Source organism: Meles meles, chromosome 3, assembly GCF_922984935.1.
Source record: "Meles meles chromosome 3, mMelMel3.1 paternal haplotype, whole genome shotgun sequence".
In the NCBI taxonomy this organism is placed as follows: domain Eukaryota; kingdom Metazoa; phylum Chordata; class Mammalia; order Carnivora; family Mustelidae; genus Meles; species Meles meles.
In genome coordinates this window covers 122,428,392-122,450,903 of record NC_060068.1, presented here as the reverse complement: position 1 = coordinate 122,450,903, position 22,512 = coordinate 122,428,392, and the positions used below count along the sequence as shown (strand labels likewise).

At 39.3% G+C, this 22,512-nt stretch overlaps 1 protein-coding gene across 10 annotated transcripts in view; it reads right to left on the bottom strand.

Moving 5' to 3' along the window:
- Window positions 1–22,512, bottom strand: part of FBXW11 (F-box and WD repeat domain containing 11) — a 121,103-nt gene that overhangs the window by 2,673 nt on the left and 95,918 nt on the right. For 8 of the 10 annotated variants that reach the window (XM_046000190.1, XM_046000194.1, XM_046000193.1 and 5 more), the window contains 7 exons: window positions 18,543–18,680; window positions 14,834–14,952; window positions 13,572–13,821; window positions 10,785–10,903; window positions 8,761–8,871; window positions 7,789–7,867; window positions 6,554–6,739 (listed from right to left, as the gene is read on the bottom strand). In XM_046000190.1, the coding sequence (XP_045856146.1) occupies window positions 6,578–6,739; window positions 7,789–7,867; window positions 8,761–8,871; window positions 10,785–10,903; window positions 13,572–13,821; window positions 14,834–14,952; window positions 18,543–18,680 (978 nt within the window). In that variant the 3' untranslated portion in view covers window positions 6,554–6,577. Of the gene's footprint in view, window positions 1–5,817; window positions 6,061–6,553; window positions 6,740–7,788; window positions 7,868–8,760; window positions 8,872–10,784; window positions 10,904–13,571; window positions 13,822–14,833; window positions 14,953–18,542; window positions 18,681–22,512 lie in introns of those variants that run through there. The other 2 variants (XM_046000187.1, XM_046000188.1) reach the window with 2 other exon arrangements.

Here is a 22,512-nt window from a genome sequence, read left to right as displayed (position 1 = left end):
CAGACACGTACTCATGCACAAGCAACACAGTACTGAGTTTCAAATGTCATCAGCACCAAAACTAAAAGCTGCAAGTTGTTCTGAATGTAATACATACCAGGCATTGTATTTATTTAAACCTTGCAACAATCTTATGAGGCAGAAACTATGATACCACTTGACGAATAAGAGAACAAAGGCTCAGAGACACTGCTTAGTTCAAAGCATTAGCCATTAAGGGACAGAGAGGGGACTCGAAGAGATGACCGACCCTATAACTTGTCAACTGTCAGTGCTTGCTGCTAAAAATTATGCATGTAACAAAATACGCTTCATGTTAGATTTTTTTTTTTTAAGATTTTTATTTATTTATCTGACAGAGAGAGATCACAAGTAGGCAGAGAGGCAGGCAGAGAGAGAGAGAGAGAGGACGAAGCAGGCTCCCCGCTGAGCAGAGAGCCCGATGTGGGGCTTGATCCCAGGACCCTGAGATCATGACCTGAGCCAAAGGCAGAGGCTTTAACCCACTGAGCCACCCAGGCGCCCCCATGTTAGATTTTCTATTTAGTATTATCTTTTAGGACATCCAGAGCCTACAAGGGCTAGTCTCTATCTGCCTGAGAGAGCTTATCTATCACTGTGAATCAAAAATATGCAAAGGCTAGTAAATAAAGTATTCCTTCTAAATAGAATGCTAATCAGAAGTTACTTCTTTTTTAAATAAATCATTTATAAAAGGAAAATACAGTGTAGAGGTTAAGACTACTGAATGTTACATATTACTGTGACCATGACCTTGAGTCAGAAACACATTTTAGAAATCTCTAAATTCATCCATGTATACAAATATGTATACATACATGCACGTACCTAAACTCATCATTACTACATACAATGCAGGCTAACATTTTCTATTCTAAATTTCATCAAAACAAAGTCAAAAATCCATTAAAATGATTTCACAATCACTAATGGGTCACAATCCTTTCCAAACACAGCACTAAACCACTGGCCTAGAAGATTTAAAAGTTACCTTTACGTCTAAAATTCTCTGACAAAGAGAGAGGAGAAAGATTTTTTTAAAGCTTGTATTTTTTTTAAAAGGAAACTTTCCTAAAATATTGCCAATTTTTATAAAGATCAAGAATCTTTCTCAATGAGTTCAAGACACATTTAATTTCGTTCACTGCTGTTTTCACATGAAGGATTTTTAAGAATCTTATTTTTAAATTAGTAACGCCCACAGATAAGAAGTAGGTACTCTCAAACACTGCTGGTGGGAACATAAACCAACTTAACTCTACAGGGGAATAACGTGCCTCTGTGCATCCAAGTCTTGAAACACCATACCTTTCAACTCAGACACTATAGACATTTCTAGAATTTATCCAATGGTAATAAAAGCAAAGATTTTGGGTGCCTGGGTGGCACAATCAGTTGAGCAACTGACTGTTGGTTTTGGCTCAGGTCACAAACTCAGGGCTGTGAGATCGAGCCCTGAGTCAAGCTCCGTGGTCCAGGCTCAATGAAGTCTGCTTGAGATTCTCTCTCTCTCTCTCCCTGTACCCCTCCTACCTATGCTCTCTCTCTCTCTCAAATTAAAAAAAAAAAACAAGAAAAAAGCAAAGATTAAGCTAAATAAATGATTATGACAATGTGTTTTATAACAGCTAAAAAGCTGGGAAGAAATATATATACATAACAGGGCCTACCTAAACAACTGAGTATTATTTTGCCATTAGGAATGGTAATTTGGGCAAATATTGACATAGAACAATTTTGCAACAAAGGGGAAAAAAAGCATTTTAAAACATGTACAGAAGCCTGAAAGGTCATATACAAGGAAATTAACAATGGTAAACCATGAGGAGGAATTTATTTCCTTCTTTTGGCTTATCTACTTATCCTAATTTCCTAATAATGATCATATATTGTCTTGTAATAAAAAAAAAAGAGCTACTGTACATATTAGGCTCTTAGGAGTTAGTAATTTGAAAAAAAAAATGACTCAGCAAATAAATCTACTGCTATATTTCCTGACACAGAAATACTCTTACCTTATATTTTAGGGTTGAATATTTTACTGCAAGGTTAAATCATCATTAGGGTAGTGTTTCTCATTATGCATAAATCTTACAGTATCACATGGTAATAATTTTTTTCATGTTACAATAAATGAAAAGAATTTGGAAAAGAGCAGTAAAATCTATAGAGCTGACTGCCAAGGTTGTCAAAAGTAATTCACTTTGAAGAGACAAACACATTTGAGGTTTCATTGCTTGTGCTGCTTAAACAGCAGATAAGATTTTTCCATTATTTATAATTGTGGATCACAACAAGGGCAGTTGTTCTGAGATTCCCAAGAAGGGGGCAGGAGGAAGGCCCAGAAGAAGTAACACCAGTTTCCTTTCTACCACAGCCAATGACAGAAATACCACTGGTGATCATTCCTTCATTTCTCAACCAAAGAAATCTTGTTTCAGAGCACTTTAAAGTAGTATATAAAAGCTGCCCAATTTGTGAAAGTTTACTATGTTCTAAATTTCATCTATTAAATATGCCAGAGAGGGGAAACATACTATGGATGTCTTGGATTTTAGCACTTGCCTCTCTAAACAGAATAAAAAGACAAAAACACATATCAAAAATACAAAAGAGTTACGGTTAAGTTGTTCTCAGATACACCTATTCCTGTGAACGTATCCATTATTGCAGAAGCTCAGCTATAGCTGCAGTTGTCCATGTTCTATTTTATGTGCTTCCCTTATGTGGAAAAATAAAAGCAGAGGAAGCATGCCGCTAAAGCAATGTGCAGATGAAAACGCACAGTTTATAAAAGAAAGAGAATGCATTAAGTTTAACAAAAGATGTGCAAGGCTTCTACACTAAACCCTGCAAAATACTGCTTAAGAGAAACCGAAGACCTAAATAATAGAGATATACCATGTTCATGGATTGGAAGACTCAACATTTGTCAAGGTGCAAATTCTCCCCCAAAATGATATTATGATTTAATGCAGTCTTAATTATAAACCCAGCAGTCCTCTTCACAGAATTTAACAATCTAACTCAAAACTGACTATGAATAATGGTCAAGACAATTTTATTTTTAAGTTGGAAGATTATTATACCTTGCAGTATTGGCAAAAGAAGAGCTACATAAATCATGGACTTAGAACAGAGTCCAGAAACTGACCTACAAATACTGGGTCAAATGATTTTTGGACAAAAGTGCTAAACAAATTCTAGGGGACAAGAAAACTCTTTCAATCAAATAGTGCTAAAACAACTAGACAACTATTAAAAAAAAAAAAAACAAGACCAATGATGTTACTTCACACCATACACAAAAATTAACTCAGATCAAAGACCGAAATGTAAAAGCTAAAAATACAAAACTTCTAAAATATGCTGGTCCAAACAGTAATCATTACCTACATGTAGCTATTTAAACTTAAAGTACAATTAAATATTCAATTAAAATATAATTTAAGATTTAGTTCCCAAGTCCCACTGGGCACATTTCAAGAGCTCAGTAGCCACAAGTAGCTACTGACTACCATCTTGAACAGTGCAGCCCAAGAAAATGTATACTCATCTAATGACAGAAAGCAGGTCAGTGTCTGCTAAGGCTAGGAGGGGCAAGGCTTTGATTACAAAAGTGACAGAAGTGAACATTTAGGGGTGATCGAAATGTCCTTATCTTGACTGTGGAGGGAATTTCAGGGATTATATACATTTGTAAAAATTCATCAAACAGTACTCTTTAAGTGAGTACAATTTTTATATAAATCGTACCTCCATAAAACTGATTTAAAAAGCAGCAACAGGGGCAGGGCAGAGGGACAGCTGTACATCTAAGTCCCTGTCTACGTACGGAATCTATCTAATACCTGACCCTGCCAGTTCAGATGATTTATCCCAATTTTTTACTGAGTTATATCATCTTTATGTTTGCTGAACATATAGTGTATGTGGAATACACTATAGCTGTACACACACTTATCTATTTAAGGGCAAATTCTTATGTGGCCTAGGAGAAAAAACACAAACACAAACAGGTTATTTTGGCCCTGGGTGTCACTGACACAACAAAAATCAATAAACGCTTTTAGTACTTAAGCACTCGACTGAACACTGGAGTTCCACAAGAAAAGGAGCTCCTCACCCTGGTGAAGGAGAAAGGCATACAAACTATTTCAGTATCAAATAATAAATTAACTCAAATGAGGTAAAGGGGCAAAACTGGGGTGGGGGTGTCTAAAAGCCATAACAACACATACAGGGGAGGGAGATGGTAGAGGTCTGCACTACTATAATGTAATTGGAGAAACAGAATTCAGTCCGGTTGCTGCACTAGGTTTTTGAAAAGGAGTAATGGGAGACTGGGACATGGGGAGGGTGGGTAGTGAGGACAGAAGGTAACAGCTAGATGCTGAAACTCCCATCAGCTAACTGAAGTAGTTGAACCTTAATCCTGAAGACAGCAGGAAGCCAGTAAGGCAAAGGATGGCAGGCGCAGGGCTTAAGATGATCCTCGGTGAGAGCAGAATGGAGAGTGGGAGAGGGATAGGAAAGACCAGGAGGAAAAGCAGTTTTTATGTGGGTCCATTCCTCCTTCCCTGTATTTTCTTAGGATTTCTGGGAAGGAAAGTTCAAGTGAGGAGGAGCAATCATTCAAGAGATCCTTGCCTTCTCCTCCTCCTCTCTCTGTCTGCCTCTCTGCCTACTTGTGATCTCTGTCTGTCAAGTAAAATCTAAAAAAAAAAAAAAAAGAAGAGAGATCCTTGCCTTCTTCCTCTGCAATTCCCTTTGATATCTATTTTAAGACTCTATTCAATAAATGTAATAATTCTGCCATAAGGGTTTTTCAACTTATGAAAAATCTATCCAGAGAGAAAGTAGCATGGCAGATGGTCACTATCATGAGAGATGGTATGAACACACTTGGGACCAGGAACAGAAGCTATGTACGTGGCTTACAGATCATTACTGCTCACCTCCCACACCCAGGCAGACATTGACAACCCATCACAGCACCTAACCCTCTGGGGTCCACATAGGGTCCCAGAATCCTTCCAAAGACAGGACTCCAGTCAGGAGCTGCTGATCAAACTCAGCCAGCATGAAGAAAAAGCTTATCTGCCATTCCTGAGGCAGACCCTTGGTTTAGATGGCACAGGGGCAATAGATGGCAATAGGGGCAAGACTGGAGGTCAGCAAATTTTCCTCAAAGAGCTGTATAATAAATATTTTAGACGTTGCAAGCCATATCATCTCTGTGGCAAATATTCACCTCTGCAGATGGAAGTATGAAAATGGCCAGAGGTAATATGTAAACAAATGAGCATGGCTATTACAATAATAAAACTTTATTTAGGGACACTAGAGTTGAATTTCACATAATTTTCATGTGTCATGAAATAGTATTCTTCTTTTATTTTTTTTCCATTATTTAAAAGTATCAAAAGCTATTCTTATTGGCTTGCTGTGGTAGGGGAATTAAATCAGGCAGTGGAACAAATCTGGCCTCTGACTGTAGTGGCTGAGCCTTTAAGCCAAACTTCCTGGATATCTGTATTTTGGGTCTTAGAGTCTCAAGTAAGAAATACTAGAAACAATGGTAACTTGGTGATCTAGGAGCACTATCTTTTCATCAAAAAGAATTTCACAATACTGCACAAAAACTTTCTTTATACTTTTAATATTTAATGGACAGAAAAATATATAATGATAAAGAGCCACTAAGTATTAAGTAATATTTTAAAATACATACGAATTTTATTAATCAGTCTTTACATACATATATACACAGTAATACAGATAGGTACAAACATTTATTTCATCTGCAAAGTTTCACGTACACAGAATTTATTGACCCCCTTGCAAAATTTTCAGAGTTGGAAATACTGCTCCAGATGAACAAGGCCATCGGGTCCGAGGACACAGCCAAGTAAGGATTCTCATCCTCTAGGTTGGACACCCTTAGTAATCAAAACATGCCATCATCAATGGTTACAATGGCTCTAAGTCTTCCTGTAACCAGAGCAAAGGGCTTTGCTTCCAGGGTACCTGTTGTGTCTAACGGATGAAGAACGGGTTTTAGGGGCTCTCACAATAAACACATCCCTCTTCTAGTGAACAGTGATTGTGGGTGGGTTATAATGGGGGCAGAGGGAGAATTCTGAGTGTTTCGCTGATGGTGATTTTTTTTTTCCCAATTAAAAGAAAAACAGGAAGGAGAAAAAAGAGATTCCTATACCCCAAAACAGATTTTGAAGGACTTTACCTGCGTTAAATTGATATGACCTGGGAAACCATTCAGGAAAACACTTTTAAAAAATAGGAATCACGTTGTCTGCCAGTGTGAAAACCCACAATATGCAGGATTCCAATTTCAACCTCATTTTAATGCGACCATAAAGATCTAGCCTGACAATGGAACTCTGCAAAGCTGAGGCAGCTAACAAACACTAACCACCGTGGTTCCTGTGAACAGGGAACCCAGATCACAACACGGCCCCAAAGGGAAGGTGAATTCAATGAGCAAGATTAAACAGGGGGAGGTACTCACCTGAAACGGGTAAAGTGCAGACTGTTATCTGGAGATGTAAGTGTATGTTCTGGAGGGAGAACGGGTCTCATTCTGGGCACTGGGAGGCACATTTAAGAAATCCCAAATCAAAATAGTGTCATCATGGGAGCTGCTGATGATCTGAAATTCATCAAACTGTAGCCGAAACACACGTCCAGAATGTTCCTGTGAAATGTAACAACTTGATGAATAAAAAGAGACCTTTACAGTCCCTCATCTCTCACTATCAGTGATTTGGCACAGGCTGGAAATGCAGCTACTTATCCCTGCTTCCTCACCAATGTTCCAGAGCTTACTGAGCTTTGTCCCTCACCCCAGGAGCAACTACTTTGGCTTTTCCTTCTAAGCCTTTTCTTTGAATTAATCTTTATATCTGAGATCCTGGCTCACTTATATGTCAAAGAAGAAAAACTATGTGCTCACTTCACCAAGGATCTTGGAAAGGTAAAAAACATTATTAAACACCCATGCTTGATACACTGTAAAAAGCAGAGCCAGAAGGACAAAGTTTTTAACAGTACCAAAAGTATCTATCTCAACCACAGCCAAAATCAAAATTAATGGTGAAAGAGAAGCATTCTCATTAAAATCAAGAAGAAAACTTAAGAATGGCCCTAACCATAGTGCTGCATGCTCTAATCACTATAAGAAGCAAAGAAAGGAATAAAAGGTAAAGCTACTGAAAATAGGAACAATCTGGCGATATTTTTAAATAACTGTCTCCTCACTAATGTAACAAAAGCAACCAGATTAGAAATAATGAGCCTGCCAAAGTTGCTAAAGCAAGATAACATATAAAAATAAAATATTTTTATATGCCAAAGCAATAATACAGACAATACAGAAATTCCATCATAATACAAACATGTGCTGTACTATAAAAATATAATGTAACCAGATACCCATATTAAGAAATCTCCCAAGTCTATAGGAAGGAAATACTTTGTGCTCTATGAGGAAACCAATCCACCTACAAATGGGGACGCCTGCTTTCACATTTTAAGATGGGTTCATGGTCCTTAGGAAAGAGCTCACTGTAATGTAAATGTCAATTACGCTCTGATTTTTGGCTAACCAAAATGAACAAAACTGTGCATTTCCCTGAAGGCACACTGTGAGGTACACAACCCTTCTGGGGTACACCAAGGCAGGGCTATCTGTGAGTCACCCTCCCCCCAGCACAAGAACCGCTGCCATTTCAACAGATTACATACCACCAACGTGCGCAAACACAAAGTACTTGCTGGGGCTCGAGGGTCAAGAGCAGCTTGCAAGTCCCAAACTTTAATTTTCCTAGAAAAGAAAAATTGCCATTGGTAGAAAAGTTAATATTTTATATACTGTCAAGCACTTCCTTGACAGAAAGGAGTGCATCTGAGTTGCTATCAGAAAAGCAAATGGAGAACAAGCTTACATTTCTACAAGTTATTTAAACCAACTATACTTGATTTGGGAAAAAATAAGGACCTCCACATTCTCAGAATTGCTAAACTGTGAAGAAAGATTTTTTAAGGGAGACAAGAAAACAACTTCAGGCTATCTAAAACCAGTTCCTGACTTGATAATCTATGTCACCAAATTCCTTCCTCAGGGGGCTCTCTGAAGCTGAGTAGGTGCTGCTGACAGAGCTAGGGCTCTCTGTGAAATTCCAAGGATACCTTTCTTCAAACTAAGCAAATGCTGGAAGTTAATAATAGGAGCATACACAGACCAACTAGTCCCTTAGTGAAGTATACATAAGGTCACCTTGAAAGGTTTACGGCTGCCATTTGCTCATTTAAAAAGTCATAAGGTTTTTTAAAGAGTATTTGTTCAATTAACCAAAAGGCGAAAGGAAATGTATCATTAAACGCGTGTGCACACACACACAGCTGGCTTAATTTAGGGCTAAGGCAAAGAACTGAATTCTTGCACAACCTAAGCTACTCCCACAGTTCACAATAATGGTTAAAGCTGTAAGCACAGGAGTTCCAGAGGCTCTGCTACTACAGGAGTCAGGGCAACACCACTCATCCTTCTGGGCCCAAGGGCCTGGACATGATCAGGCAGTCTAGTTGACATCTGCCATCCGTTACATGGAAAGGATCTAACACAGAGCTGGCAAGTATTTGGCTGCTGAATATACAGCGCTCATTTTCCCTCCAGATACAGTGACAGCAGTGCACTGAAAAATCTGAAATACATACCCGTCATAGGCCCCACTGACAATCCTCTTGTTATCAAACCGGATACATCGGACCAATTCTTCGTGTCCCTCTAGGACTCTTAAACAGGCACCACATTCGATATCCCATAGCCTGGAAAGTCAAACAGATCTCTGTGAAACAACCTCCCACACATGATTCACACTCTCCTTGAGTTCCTCTTACCTGTCCCATATGTGATTTTCACGCTCCTGGACTTGTTTCTATCTCATTCCCAGCCCACACTATCCCCGTAGAAAGATAAGTCTGTACATTTATACCATCTGTGTATTTTAAAGCACTGATCTGGGGGGGCGGCTGGCTGGCTCTGTTGGAAGAGCATCTGACTCTTGATCTCAGGGTAGTGAGCTCAAGCCCCACATTGCATGTAGAGATTACTTCAGTAAATAAATAAAAAGTTTAAAAAAAATTACTAATTTGGATAGAAGCCTTACTTATTGTATTTTCTTTCATTCAGTTTTTTAAGTAATACACATGTATTATTATTTAAATAAGATCAACAGGTAAGAAAACTTCCACTGTATTTAGTTCCTGGGTACTCTCTTGATACCTGAATTGATGAAACCACAGAGCCAAATACTCTAACAAGGACTTTTCTTGGGAAGACAGGGATTGCAGGCAGTAAGGAAGAAAAGGCATGTACGTAGGTGGGTCAGGGGAGGACATGGTATGTATAGCCGGAGTGTTAGGCTTCCACCCCAGCTTCTTCTGGCCTGGAATCCATGAGGCCCACTGAAGTTAGAACCACTGGACCAGTATGGTGGTCTCCCTCTCCAGATGAGGCTCAGGGACACCCCTTCCTACATAATCTTGCATACTAGGGTTTGTCCAGTTTAGGAGGTCACAGTAGGAGCATCTCATTAAGTATATGAAGTGTCTCAGAAATATAAACCCAGAGACTACATCCAGCCTTTTTCTTGGTGTATTCTGAAGACTGAGATTTTTACATTTTTCTATTACTGATTTTCTACATTCTCTGCAAAAAGAAATCCTAGCAAACTACATGTACAAAACAAAGTCAGCAAACTAATTCCATAACCAACTTTTCTCAGCCTCTCCACCAGTGGCTCTTACCATCCGCCCCAGAAATATTTTAGCACAGCCACCCTCATCAGTGCCAGTAACGACGGCTTCTCTCATCTACTGTGAACAGAGCCGTTCAGCACTGCCACTAACTCCAAAGGGGTCCCCTCCCTGGGGGAAACGTACAGTGTTACTCTGTAAAACCTCAGAGAGTCCAGTGAGAAAGTTAAGGACTGTCTACTCCAGAAATAGTTAAGTAATACAAAGTGCCAAGATTCAGGTTCTCACTTGACTTTTATTAATACCTTAAAACTTAAAACGATAAAAGAAAACTCACAGCAGTATCAGTTCTATTGTTGTGGTTTTATTCCCTCCTTCCTTCTTTCTTTTAAAAATTATCTTGAAACCAATCTTTATTTTGCCCCAACATTAAACAATCTGATTATAAAAAAGCTACTGGCATATGTCAGCACGATGGGAAAATGACTAAGAATTGGTAAACAGATATTGAAGGGAAGTTCATATACAACTTCAAATACAAGGATAGTCATATTTATTAGAAAGTGAGGTCACTGAGTGTTGGAAGGAAAAAAGGGAGATAAAACACAAGACAAGACAGGAGTGGGTGATTCTGCAGCACAGGCTTTGCACGAGACAGATATATAAAGTGTGCTCCTCCCAGCTATTAGCGAGGGAGACAGGAGCTATGGGCAAGGGGAAAGTAGAGAGTCAGATCAGAGCGTCCTCTGTTCTGAGGGACTCTGTTTTAAGGGAGCTTGGGTGGAAGAGGTTCTAAAACACATGTTTTGAGGGACTCAGTTTGCCTCCTTCAGTATGCAGAGCCCAAGAGATTAATACAGGTTTCTCTTATTTGAAGTATCTATCTCCAAAGGCTCGGAGTCTTTCAAACGTCAGGGCCAGGAGAGGAGTCAAAAGTATGGCAAAAATTGGCCTGCCCTGTCAGCACACCAACTTCTACCTACCTTATGGTATTATCTGATGATCCACTAACAACCAGCCGATCCCTGTACTGGAGACAGGCTATGCCTCGCTTGTGTCCATTCAGAGTGCGAACAAATTCACAGGTACTTGTGCTCCAGACCTATAGAACAGATCAGCAATATTTTAAGAATAAAAGCAGAAAAGTCCCCTCACAATACCCCCCTCCCCTTTTTTTTTTAAATAAGAGCTTCTAAGAATGACCAAAATACTTGACTATAAAATATGGTACGGAGGCTGGGGACAGATTGGCCAGCAAACAGTTTTCTTGGCTGCGGAGTGATGAAACAGGAACGAAACACAGAGGGAAGCTGTGAAGTCTCCAAACCTTGAGATATTCACAAAGAGAACATCTCCTGGATGGTTCAGACATTCACTTGCCTAGAAGGAAGAGTGTGGGCCAGATTTTATGTTTTCATGCCAGCTGACATGTCAAATCCAATGTAACTGATGTGAAAAAGTTTCACCTTTCACATCTTCCTCTTTTCCAGCATAGTTCCTTGAACAGCTCCATTTGTTTTGACACATCACTCCTAATATTATGTATGTGGAATAAATAATCCCTCTTTTGTGAAACCATCTGCAAGACTTAGATGTTCACAGACACACTTAATATATTACAAGCCAAATAAGGAGACGCAAAGCAACCAAAGTGCCCTGAATTATTTTACCAGCTGCATTTATAGTTGAGTAGGATAACTAGATATCCACATGCGGGAGAATGAAGTCGGACCCCTAACTCACACGAAACACAAAAAATTTAATACAGAATGGATCAAAGGACTAAATGTGAGAGCTGAAACTATGAAATTCTCAGAAGAAAACACAGGAGTAAATCTTTGTGATCCTGGATTAGGCAATGGTTTCTTAGACATGACAACAAAAGCACAAGCAACAAAAGACAAAACTGATAAGCTGACTTCAAAATTAAAGTTGCTGTGTTTCAAAGAACACCATCAAGAACGTGAAAAGAGAACTCATGGGATGGAAGAGAATATTTGCAAACCATTTACCTGATAAAGGACTTGTAACCAGAATATATAAAGAACTTTTACAACTAAACAATAAAAAAACCAAAAACAATCCAATTTTTAGCAAAGGATTTAAATAAATGTTTCTCTAAAGAAGCTAAAAATGGCCAGGAAGCACTGAAAAGATGCTCAATATAATTAGTCACTAGAGAGAAGGAAACCAAAACCAGAGAGACCATTGCACAACCACCAGGATGGCTATAATAAAAAAGACAGACAATAATAGGTGCTGGCAAGGATATGGAGATACCCTCCAGGCTGATGTTATGCAATAGCTGTTTTGTAAAAAGGCCCAGACCCTCTCGACTTCCAGGCGGTGATCTCATTCCAATTGGTGTGACTGAGCAGCGAGTGAATGACTACATACAAACCCTACTTGTCCAGCTTCCAGACCACTCAATCTAAAGTTTGATGCCACATTTGTGATTTGTGGGGCTAGCAAGTAGACACTAGAATGCTAAAGAGTGCTGCTCATAAAAAAGGTTTTCTGAGCCAAATCCAAACACTCACACATTGCTGGTGGGATTTAAAAATGGTGCAGCCACTCTGGAAAAAGTCTGGCAGTTCCTCAAAATGTGAAACCCAGAGTTACCTCCCAAGAGAACTAAGAACGTATGTCTGTGCAAAAGCTTGCACACATATGCTTATGGCAGCACTATTTGTAACAAATAAAAAGTACAAACCACCAAGATGTCCGTCAACTGGCAAGTGGACAAACAGAACGTGGTACCTCCACAACGGAATTTCCTTCAGTCATCAGAATGAATGACATACTGATACACACTACAATATTCATGGGTGAACCATGAAAACACTCTACTAAGTGCAAAAAGCCAGACAGAAAAGGCCACATATTATATGACTACATTTATATGAAATGGCGGAGAGGCAAGTCCATGGACAAAAGTAGATAGTGATTGCCAGGGACCAGGAGAAGAGAACAGGAGCTGACTGTCAACAAGTATGAGGTTTTTACAGAGGGCAAGGAAAATGTTCTGAAACTAGTGATGGCTAACACAGTGACTATACTAAAGGCCACTGGATTGCATGCTCTAAAGGGTGAATCTTATGGTATATGAATTATATCTCAATAAAGTTGTTATAAAAACAGAAGCTAAAATTTTAAAAAGTTAATATGGATACTATAATCAGTGCATCTACCACATCCCACGAACTGCCCTAGACTTCAGCCATTCGTCTCATGCCAGCTACCCGCCACACACTGAGCTTCCCAATGGTAGGTGTGCCTTACACATTATTGTATCTCCAGCACCCAGCCCAGGGTCTATGGCATGGCAGGTTCTCCAAATTAAGTGAATAATGAACAAATCAAATCCCAGCTCTGCCACTAACTCGCTGTGTGTTCTCTAGCCCAGTTCTTCACTCTCCGAGGCCCCTCTGTAAAACAGAGGCTATAGAGAGTGCCTCAACAGAGTGCCAGAAAGATGAAGTGACATTAGTAATGAAAAGCTCCTAGCACCCACTACACGTGCCACAGGTTAGCTCTCATTCCCTTCAAAACGTGACCAACAGTGTCGTTTCATGCAGTAGAGGGCTCCTCCGTATCCTGGACACATGACCCTTTCCTCCTACCTTGCCTGTGATTCCAGAAGCACAAGGGATCAAGCACAAATGGAGAATAGACATCTTGCCAGGTACCAGCGTGGTAAAAGCCACCTCTACTTTCTCTGTATTCTAAAAGGGACAGGAATAAGGAGAGTCATGACTGAAGACACTCACTTTGATGGTTCTGTCACCAGAGGCAGACACGATGTATTTATCATCAAAGTCTACTACATTGACAGCAGCACGGTGGCCAACCAGGACACGGCGTAAAGTGATATCGGTGGCAGAAGCCATGTCCCACACAGCGATAGAGCGGTCCTTAGAACAGGTCACCATCAGTCCATTGCTGAAGCGTAAGTGCAGTACAGCCTCATTGTGGTGGATCAGCGTGTTGAGAACTTCACCTGTGTTCACATCCCAGACTCTGCATGAGAACAGAAAAGCCCAATGTGGCATTGTTAAGACAACCAGGAAAAGAGGCTATCATGTGTGCCCTGCGCCCATTCTTAGTAGTAGGCTGGGGAGGTGTTAAGCTTCACTTGTACTTGGTGACTAGGATCTGACACCTAAGATCATGCTTAAAGGGAGCCCCCAGAAGCAATTATTCTATCTGCTGAGAAGTACTGAGAGCATTTCAAAAAAGGAAGGCAAATCCCGGCTCTGCCCAGGTTTAGGTTTATTTAGCATCAAGTATTCAGGCACAGTGCTTGTAAGCTTGTGTAGAGGACAACAAAATGAGTCTTCGAGGATATGGGCTCTGCAGGGAGTCTTAGGTGACAAGGGGAAGGCAGCGTGGTAGTTGGGAAATCGAGGAGCTTCCAAACTTAAGGTTCTTCTTCACTTTTGACAGGCCACTGAGTCTCTAATTTATCCACTGTAAACTAGAGAATGTAGGTCAGGACATCTTATCAATTTCCACACATCTACTTACCCAACTGCTTTATGAACAAAGCCAGCATCCCAACTGGGGATATCCATGACCTACAGGGCTCTCCGAGGCAGCCCTCTCCTGCTATAGCTTTTCTGTAAACCCCATCTCCCAAGAGTACAAGTTCACACAGAGCAAAGAAGGAAAGACACAGGCTATAAGGCAAAAGTAGCGGCCTAGAAGCACTGAGTCCGAGAAGGGATATTAAGCACGCTGGCAACTTTTCTGGAGCACGGTCTTCCAGGAGAAAGCGAGCCCAATACTAGGTCATGTGCTTTTATACAAAAGTACACTGCCATCTTTGTAACACACAGCAATGAGAACAGGACCTACTTAATAAAAGTTAGCTTTCCAGCCTACTTTGTTCAAACAAACCGACATCTACAGTGATTTTGAAATACAGCATACAAAAACATACAAAAAGTATGTGTGCGCTTATCCCAGAAAAGGGTGCAATCTCATTCTTCTCATGGACGACATGTAAGTTCAGTGAAGCCAAATCACCCACCTCACTGTAGAGTCTGAAGAACCAGTCACAATGACACGTTCATCATACTGGAGACAAAGGACAGAGCCAGTGTGTCCTGTTAACACTTTCAAACATTCCAAGCTGGTTTTATCCCAAATCTATTGAGACAAGATCAACATAGTATATCACAGTCTGATAAATGCGTTTGTCTCTGAACCATAACAGACCTGTGTTATAATAAGTAAGAGGAGTTAAACTTCAAACAGGTGGAAAATGACAAAAAGGGAAGAGGCAATATTGAATATTTTCCAAAACAGATGTACTATTTTGCTTACTTTGTCCCTCTAAAAACTGTACTCATTATATTTAACAGCCTCATAAAGGGAATTTTTAAACTCTAAAAAGAGATGGCTCACCCTCTGGAAAACAGTGTGACACTATCTATTAGGAACCTTCAAAAATGTATACCCCTAACCCATTATGTTTATTTACAAAAATTTTAAAATAAAAAAATGTTTGACATTTCAGAAAAATGTCAAATGTCAAAGTAAACTATGAAAAGTTTTTAATGATAGAACAGAATGTTTTAGTAATGTTTTATAAAAAAACAGAATAAAAGCCATCTGTATAGTGAAATAACCAATATGTATATTTAAAAAAGAAAAACAGAGAAGAAAATATTAATAATAATTGATTTTGTTCTCTGAGTGCTTTTTCTCCCTTCTTTTAATCTTTCCAATATTCTCCAAGTTTTCAATCCTGTCCCCATATAATGGCAGATGGGAAAAAAAATTTTTTAAAGATTGGATATTTAAAAATAGATTGTATGGACCCATTTCTTCCCTTGTAAAATAATACAATCATGATTTACAGTGTCCCTCAAGTTTACTGCACATAGCCAAGATGTAACAAGTGTTGCAGACATTTAACTGTCTTTCTATAATAGCAAGGGCTTGCTTCTAATTTCTAACTTATTAAAACCATTATTTTGAAAGAGTGGTTAGTGGGTGCCTCAGTCAGGGTCCAATTCTTGGTATCAACTCAGTTCTTGATCTCAGGATCATGGGTCTGAGCCCCACATTGGGCTCCACACCCAATGTGGAGCCTACTTAAAAAAAAATTTTTTTTTGAAAGAGTGATTAGTGATTCAGGCTTGGTACAGAATGAAGTACAAGGGGCACCTGGGTGGCTCAGTGGGTTAACCCACTGCCTTCGGCTCAGGTCATGATCTCAGGGTCCTGGGATTGAGTCCCGCATTGGGCTCTCCGCTCAGCGGAGAGCCTGCTTCCCTTCCTCTCTCTCTGCCTGCCTCTCTTGTGATTTCTCTCTGTCAAATAAATAAAATTAAAAAAAAAAAAAAAAGAATGAAGTACAAAAGGTTTCCAACCACTGGTCTAGATAATCTCTCTAAATCACAACTGTGCTCTACTATTTACATCTTATAAATCAAATTCATGCCTATTTTAAATTAAACATGGTATGCCTCTATAAACAGAATTCTTCAGAAAGACATCCACTATAAATGAAATTTATAGTGGCAGCCTATACTTTGATAAGGTCCTTATAAACCATTTTTATCTATTCCTTAAAGGATAATTGCCAAAATTATTACTAATTAACCTGTAGCCACAGGTTGTCAGGGCTATCAGTATGTATTACATAAAAATAGGGTTCTATGATCAAATATGTTTTGGAAGTTGGGAAACACTGGATGACTCTACTGCAGACTTTCTCAGAGCCTTTCTATGCTACTCTATCCTATGAATTTCTAACAAGGAGGTATATCATGCAGTCAGCTTGAGGACAGACCAATAGAAATTATCCAGAAAAGCTGGGGGGTGGGGGGGAGTAGTTTGTAGAAAATGTAAAACAATAGCAAAAGATCAAGTATTTATGCAATTAGAGTCTCAGAAGGAGACAAAAAGAAAATAGTACAGAAAAAATATGTGAAAAAAAAATGACCAAAGGCTTTTGAAATTTGATGAATGAAAGACATAAATTTACAGAGTCAAAAAGCTCCATGAAAGACTTCCTAGAGATGACATCAAAAGCATAGCCCAGCAAAGAAAAAAATGGTACGTGACACTTCATCAAAATCAAAATCTTCTGCTCTGTGAAAGATATCCTTCAAAAAATGAAAAGATAAGACTGGAAGAAAATACTTGTAAAACATATCTTAAAAAAGAACTTGTGTCCAGAATATGCAAAGAACTCTCAGGGTGCAATAATACAAAAACAAAGAAGCCATTTTAAAAATGGACAAAAGAGGGGCGCCTGGGTGGCTCAGTGGGTTAAGCCTCTGCCTTCGGCTCAGGTCATGATGTCAGGGTCCTGGGATCAAGCCCCGCATTGGGCTCTCTGCTCCACAGGGAGCCTACTTCCCCCTCTCCCTCTGCCTGCCTCTCCGACTACTTGTGATCTCTCTCTGTCAAATAAATAAAATTTAATGTAAACTGGGGAAATGTACATTTAAACCAAAAACAGAGGTGTGTCTACATACCTATTAGAATGGTAAATATCAAAGGAAAAAAACTGAGAATACCAAGGGCTGCCAAACTTGCATAAAAAGGGAGCTCTCACACATTATTAACAGGAATATAAAATGGTATTGCCACTTTGAAAACCAGTTTGGCCATTTCTTAGCAGGGAATACATACACTTATCATGAATCAACAATACCAATCCTATAATTTTACTCAAGTGAACTGAAAACATATTTTCACAAAAATTTGCATACACATTTATAGTGACTTTATTCTCTAATTGTGAAAACTGGAAACATGGATGTTCTTCAACAGGTAGATGCATAAGCACATGGAGGTACACCATAAAGTGGGTTACTACTGGACAGCAAAAAGGAATCAACTATTGCTAAATAATGAGTCTCAAATGCACCACGCTAAGTATAAGAAGCCAGACTCAAAAGGCTACATACGGTGTGAGTCCATTTACAGTATATTCTCCAAAAGGCAAAATTATAGGTGCAGGAAAAAAAGATTTTAAAAAAAGGTCAGCGCCTGGGGGGAAGATTTAAATACAAATGGGCTGAATAAGGGAACTTTTGGGGACAATGGAACTGTTTTATATCTTGATTTCTGTCATGATAACTCAATTCTTTGTGCTTGTCAAAACTCATAAAACTTTACACCAAAAAGAGCGAATTTTCCTGTATGTAAATTATAACTTTAAAAAAAAACAGTTAAAAAAAAAAACCCCACATGTTTTCTTAAATATGAGAAAATAAGCTACAAACAGTGTAAAACAAAATCTGTCAGATCAGCTGCCAAACATTAAACATGGAGAAATGATCCAGTTTATCTACTATTGAAAAGTGAATTAAAATATACAAATATAAATTGCGCTATCATTCTTTTGTGCTATCAACTGAGCCTTCTCAGAACCCATAAAAGGTAATGACTGTGATTTACAGGCAAGTTAGCAACACTTCCACAAGCTAGCAAAGTCAGCAAGAGTGCTGTGATACTGAGATATTTTCAATGTGTACCTAAACACAGAATACAGAATGTGAATGTGCTTAGAGAAGGATAAGAAGTGAGACAATCCAGGGCTCTGGTGTTAGTATAGGGAAATACTCTGGCTCTAGTTTTTCAGAACCACACTGACAGCTGCCAAGATGGAGTGGAATAGATAAAAATACAATCTGGAGTAAACGGAGAGATTCGATGATCTAGTGTCTAACACATAACCACAATTCTAAAAATAAAACATACAAAATACAGTCATTCACCTTAATAGAATTATCTCGTAGGCCACTGATAATTTTTTCATCATCATACTGTAAACAGTAGACACCTTTACTATTTTCAGAGCGGCACTGAATCCTCTGCAAGTTGTGTCGTCCACACCGCCAGTTAGATTCTATAGTCTGGAGGGAAAAGGAGGAAACAGATGAGTTTTTGTGAATCAACTATTCTACTAGGCTTCAGACTTTAGTGCTGCTTCCAGGAACAGCATACCAGATACCCCATTTTGGTCTGCATAACTGTCTGTGGATAGGAATCATGCTCTTTTCCAAGTAAGACATTAGCCCAACAGTGTTTTTTCTCAAACGCTCCCCTGACTGTCTGGCAACCGTCATAGGATTTCCAACGAGTTTGAGTTGGGTTTGAAAAAAAAAAATGGCCTAGACAGAACTCATTATGTTTAAAGAATGCCCTTTGCACCCAAAATATACAAATAAACAGTAACTCACGGGGTTATTCTCTAATGCCAATTAAAATATTTGTCAAAAGACCACCACCAACATTCAGCATATACTGACAATCTATGTATCTATTCAAAGCAGTGTCTTCATCATGGAGAAAAGATCTTGAATAAACATAACATGCCAACTACTACAGAAAGAATTTTATTTCATATCTACTTTTAATCTTCTACCACACTGAAAGGTCCTTTAGAATAAGAATGGCACATTTCCACCCTGGATTCTCATTCTTTCATCAATCCTGCAACATTTACCGAGGTGCTATGTTATCCCCCAATACTGACCACGCTAGGCGCTGGGGATGAAAAGAACAGAAAGCATACCGCCTTCAAGGGAGCTACCACTCGAGGGACACAGGTATCTGGAACTGGATATACTCTAAACATGTTTATTTGGCTAAACGATCCACATATTAACCTTGGAAGGATGTTCTTATTTCCCTTTTACAAACATGGAAAGAGTTTAATTTCCTGAGGCCACAAAATTAGTAGCTGGACTAGCTGGAAATCATACCCAGTTCTTCCTGACACGGAGTCCATGTTTTCCACTAAAATATGCAGTGTCTATAAAGAAGTATAGTCCTAGCTACTGAGGCAGTGAACACAGAGCGTAAGATCAGTAACAATTCCAGATAAAATATGAGTGTCAAATGTGTGATTAAAATTCTAAGTGCTGTAGGACACCTACCGAGATAAACAGTACTATGGTTTCACACTAGTGGGCAAAAAAAAAAAAAAAAATTTTTTTTTTTAAAGAAATATAGTCCCTGCCCTCAAAGAGCTCCTATGTACAACCCTGAGAGAGGGCAGGACCGCATTATTTCCAACACCCACTGGGATGAAGGTGGGGCCACGGAGACGCCAGGAGCGAGAGAATGCTCATCTGCCCATGTGCTACCAAGACAGAGCTTCTCAGGCAGCGTCATCATTTTTAGTAAGTCTGTAAAATGTGAGAAATAAAAGCACATTCCAAAACCCCCCCAAAATTAATTCATCCCACCTCTGCTACCGCTACCAACATAGATAACAGGTAGTTATGCATAAGCAACTTTTTGAAAAGGGGTCCAGAAAAAAGGACTTCCCTACACTGAACTCAATGCTTAAAGTCATTTAGAGAACTAACATATTTTTAGATAGTGCCTGAGACACCTCAGCAAGTTAAGCATACCAGGAAAACAGTGACTTAGGAGACAGTTGTATTCTAAGTCTTATTTGTGGCCAGAGACCCTGGCCGTGGTTACTGATTGTTCAGACCACACCCTACGAGGGCTCAGAGTTGCTGCAGAATGCATGACTCCATATAAACCCAAAGTATTACAAAGCTGACTATGTAATATATCTTACATATCCATATCGGGTTATTTTAAAAATTCATATAGCTGTTTTTAATTATAAAACAATCACTTTAAGATATTACTGAAGTAGCTCTTGTATGTTTCAATGCAAAGGAAAAGTATACTGACTATCCTATCACATGGGAGACAGAAAAAAATAATTTAATGTAAAAAGTGGAAGTGGAGGAATCCCCATAACGAAAAGAATTTCCCCCTCTCCTGGAAATGTTTTCTAGAACTGGGTGACTTGATTACAGTCTTCTACTAGACCTAAAAACCTAAACATACAGCAGAAAGGACTAAAGATGAGCTGGGCTGAAGCGGTAGTCAGGGTGCACACACTCCCGAAGAGCCCCAGGGAGTCTGGGCAGAGACCACCACCTGACGTGCAAGGCTGAGCCATACCCTTGATCTCTGGCCCTCCAACAAGCAGCAGAGGTTAGGACCTCTCAAAAGCTCTCCTAGATAATAGGCTCTTGTTCTAAGCTGAATGGAAGTTAAGAAACAGGAAATGGCTTAGCTTCTCAACTTTAGAAAAGAGAGTAATTTTCTAAAATACAATTCTGAATTTTAAAAGGGCTGCCAGATAATTCTCGATGGGTCATTTTAGGAAGTTCCCACTTAGGGCTGTGTTAAAAAAAATATTAGGTTCCTGAATCCCCAAACACATGTAGTTTGTTTCAAAATGCCAAGAAAGGGGGCACTAAACCAGCTCAGAGAGGTGATCGTTCTGCTGCACACCAATCTCACATAATGCCCAAGACTTTTCCCAGGCCACCCACAAAAGAAAGCGGCACTTGCTACTGGCTGTGCCTGCCCAAAATACTACCTACCACCATATTTGATAACCTCAACTCTTACTAGAATGTTTATAAGCCAGGTCTTTTCAAAATACACACATACATACTAGGCCTTTAAAAATGGAAGGCAGCCCACTGTGCTATAGAAAATACCTAAGTCAGTTAGCAGCTTTGGCAAATGAGCTGGGACAGTCTGAGCTGCAGTTTCCTCCTCTGTAAAAATGGGAAAAATAGTATCTACTTCCTCAAAACTGAGGTAAGGATCAAATGAGATTCCACATGTAAATGCTCATCACAGTGCCTCAAATGATACCAGTGATGCTCTCCCTTGTTTGCAAAGAACATGGACCAAAAGGAGTAGGCCATGACCAAAAAAATCTTCTCACTGAAATGTCAGGAATGGCCGTCTCGGTCTAGGCTGATATTTAATGCTGCTAGCTCTGAGCCCTCCCTAACCATACCCAGGAAGAGGCTAAGCCTTTCAGTGCAATTCAACTATGAACTCCAGTGGCAGGGATACAGGGCATACACAGGTGCACCTCTTTAATTATGCAGATACCTGCCATTTCACTTAGACATCATGGGATACGGCTACTGTTAGAGGAATATTTCATGTTTTTGAAAACTTGTAAAATCCCCTTACCCTGTGCAAATTTTCAAAATACTGGGAAAGTAGCCATGATACACAGAGTATACAGCGGCATTTAAATTGGCAATAGAGTGAAAACAGATGTCTGAGTATGGAGGAATAACATTATTTTTAGAAGCCTAAACACAACTGGGTGGGTGGGCAAGTTTCAGCATTTTCTGGTCAGGACAATATTAATATCAAGTTTGCAAACCACAAAAAAGCTCCCCACTTTCCCTGAATAAAATGTGGTTTATTAAAAGGTGCGATACAACACAACATCATCTTAGCAGTGGTCTATTCCAAGGAGAGTGCTTCAAAGACTTTAATCCAGTGAATAAAAACAGGGAAAAGACCTATTCCATGAAAGAGTTTGCCACTACTCTAAGATGGCAACAGAAAAAAATCCAAGTTCAAGACACAGAATTCTGATTGACTGGAGTCTATTATAACTTCCATCTCTCTCTTGAGAGATGCCTGGGAGTGGGGGAGGGCTGGTAAAATGAAAAGAGCATGAGTTTTGGACTAAGAATCTTGTTTTGAAAATTTGAGGGTTAAATTAAATCACTGTAGCAAAGTACCTAATAATGTAAGCTCACCAGTAACAAGAGGAAGAAGAACTGAGACTCTAGATAGTAGAGGAAACATGGCTGCTTCCTTTAGGAATGTGCCTCAGGTTTTCCAGGAATTCCTTCTCACCTCAGAGGTACTCTAAACCCTCTCTTCTCTCTG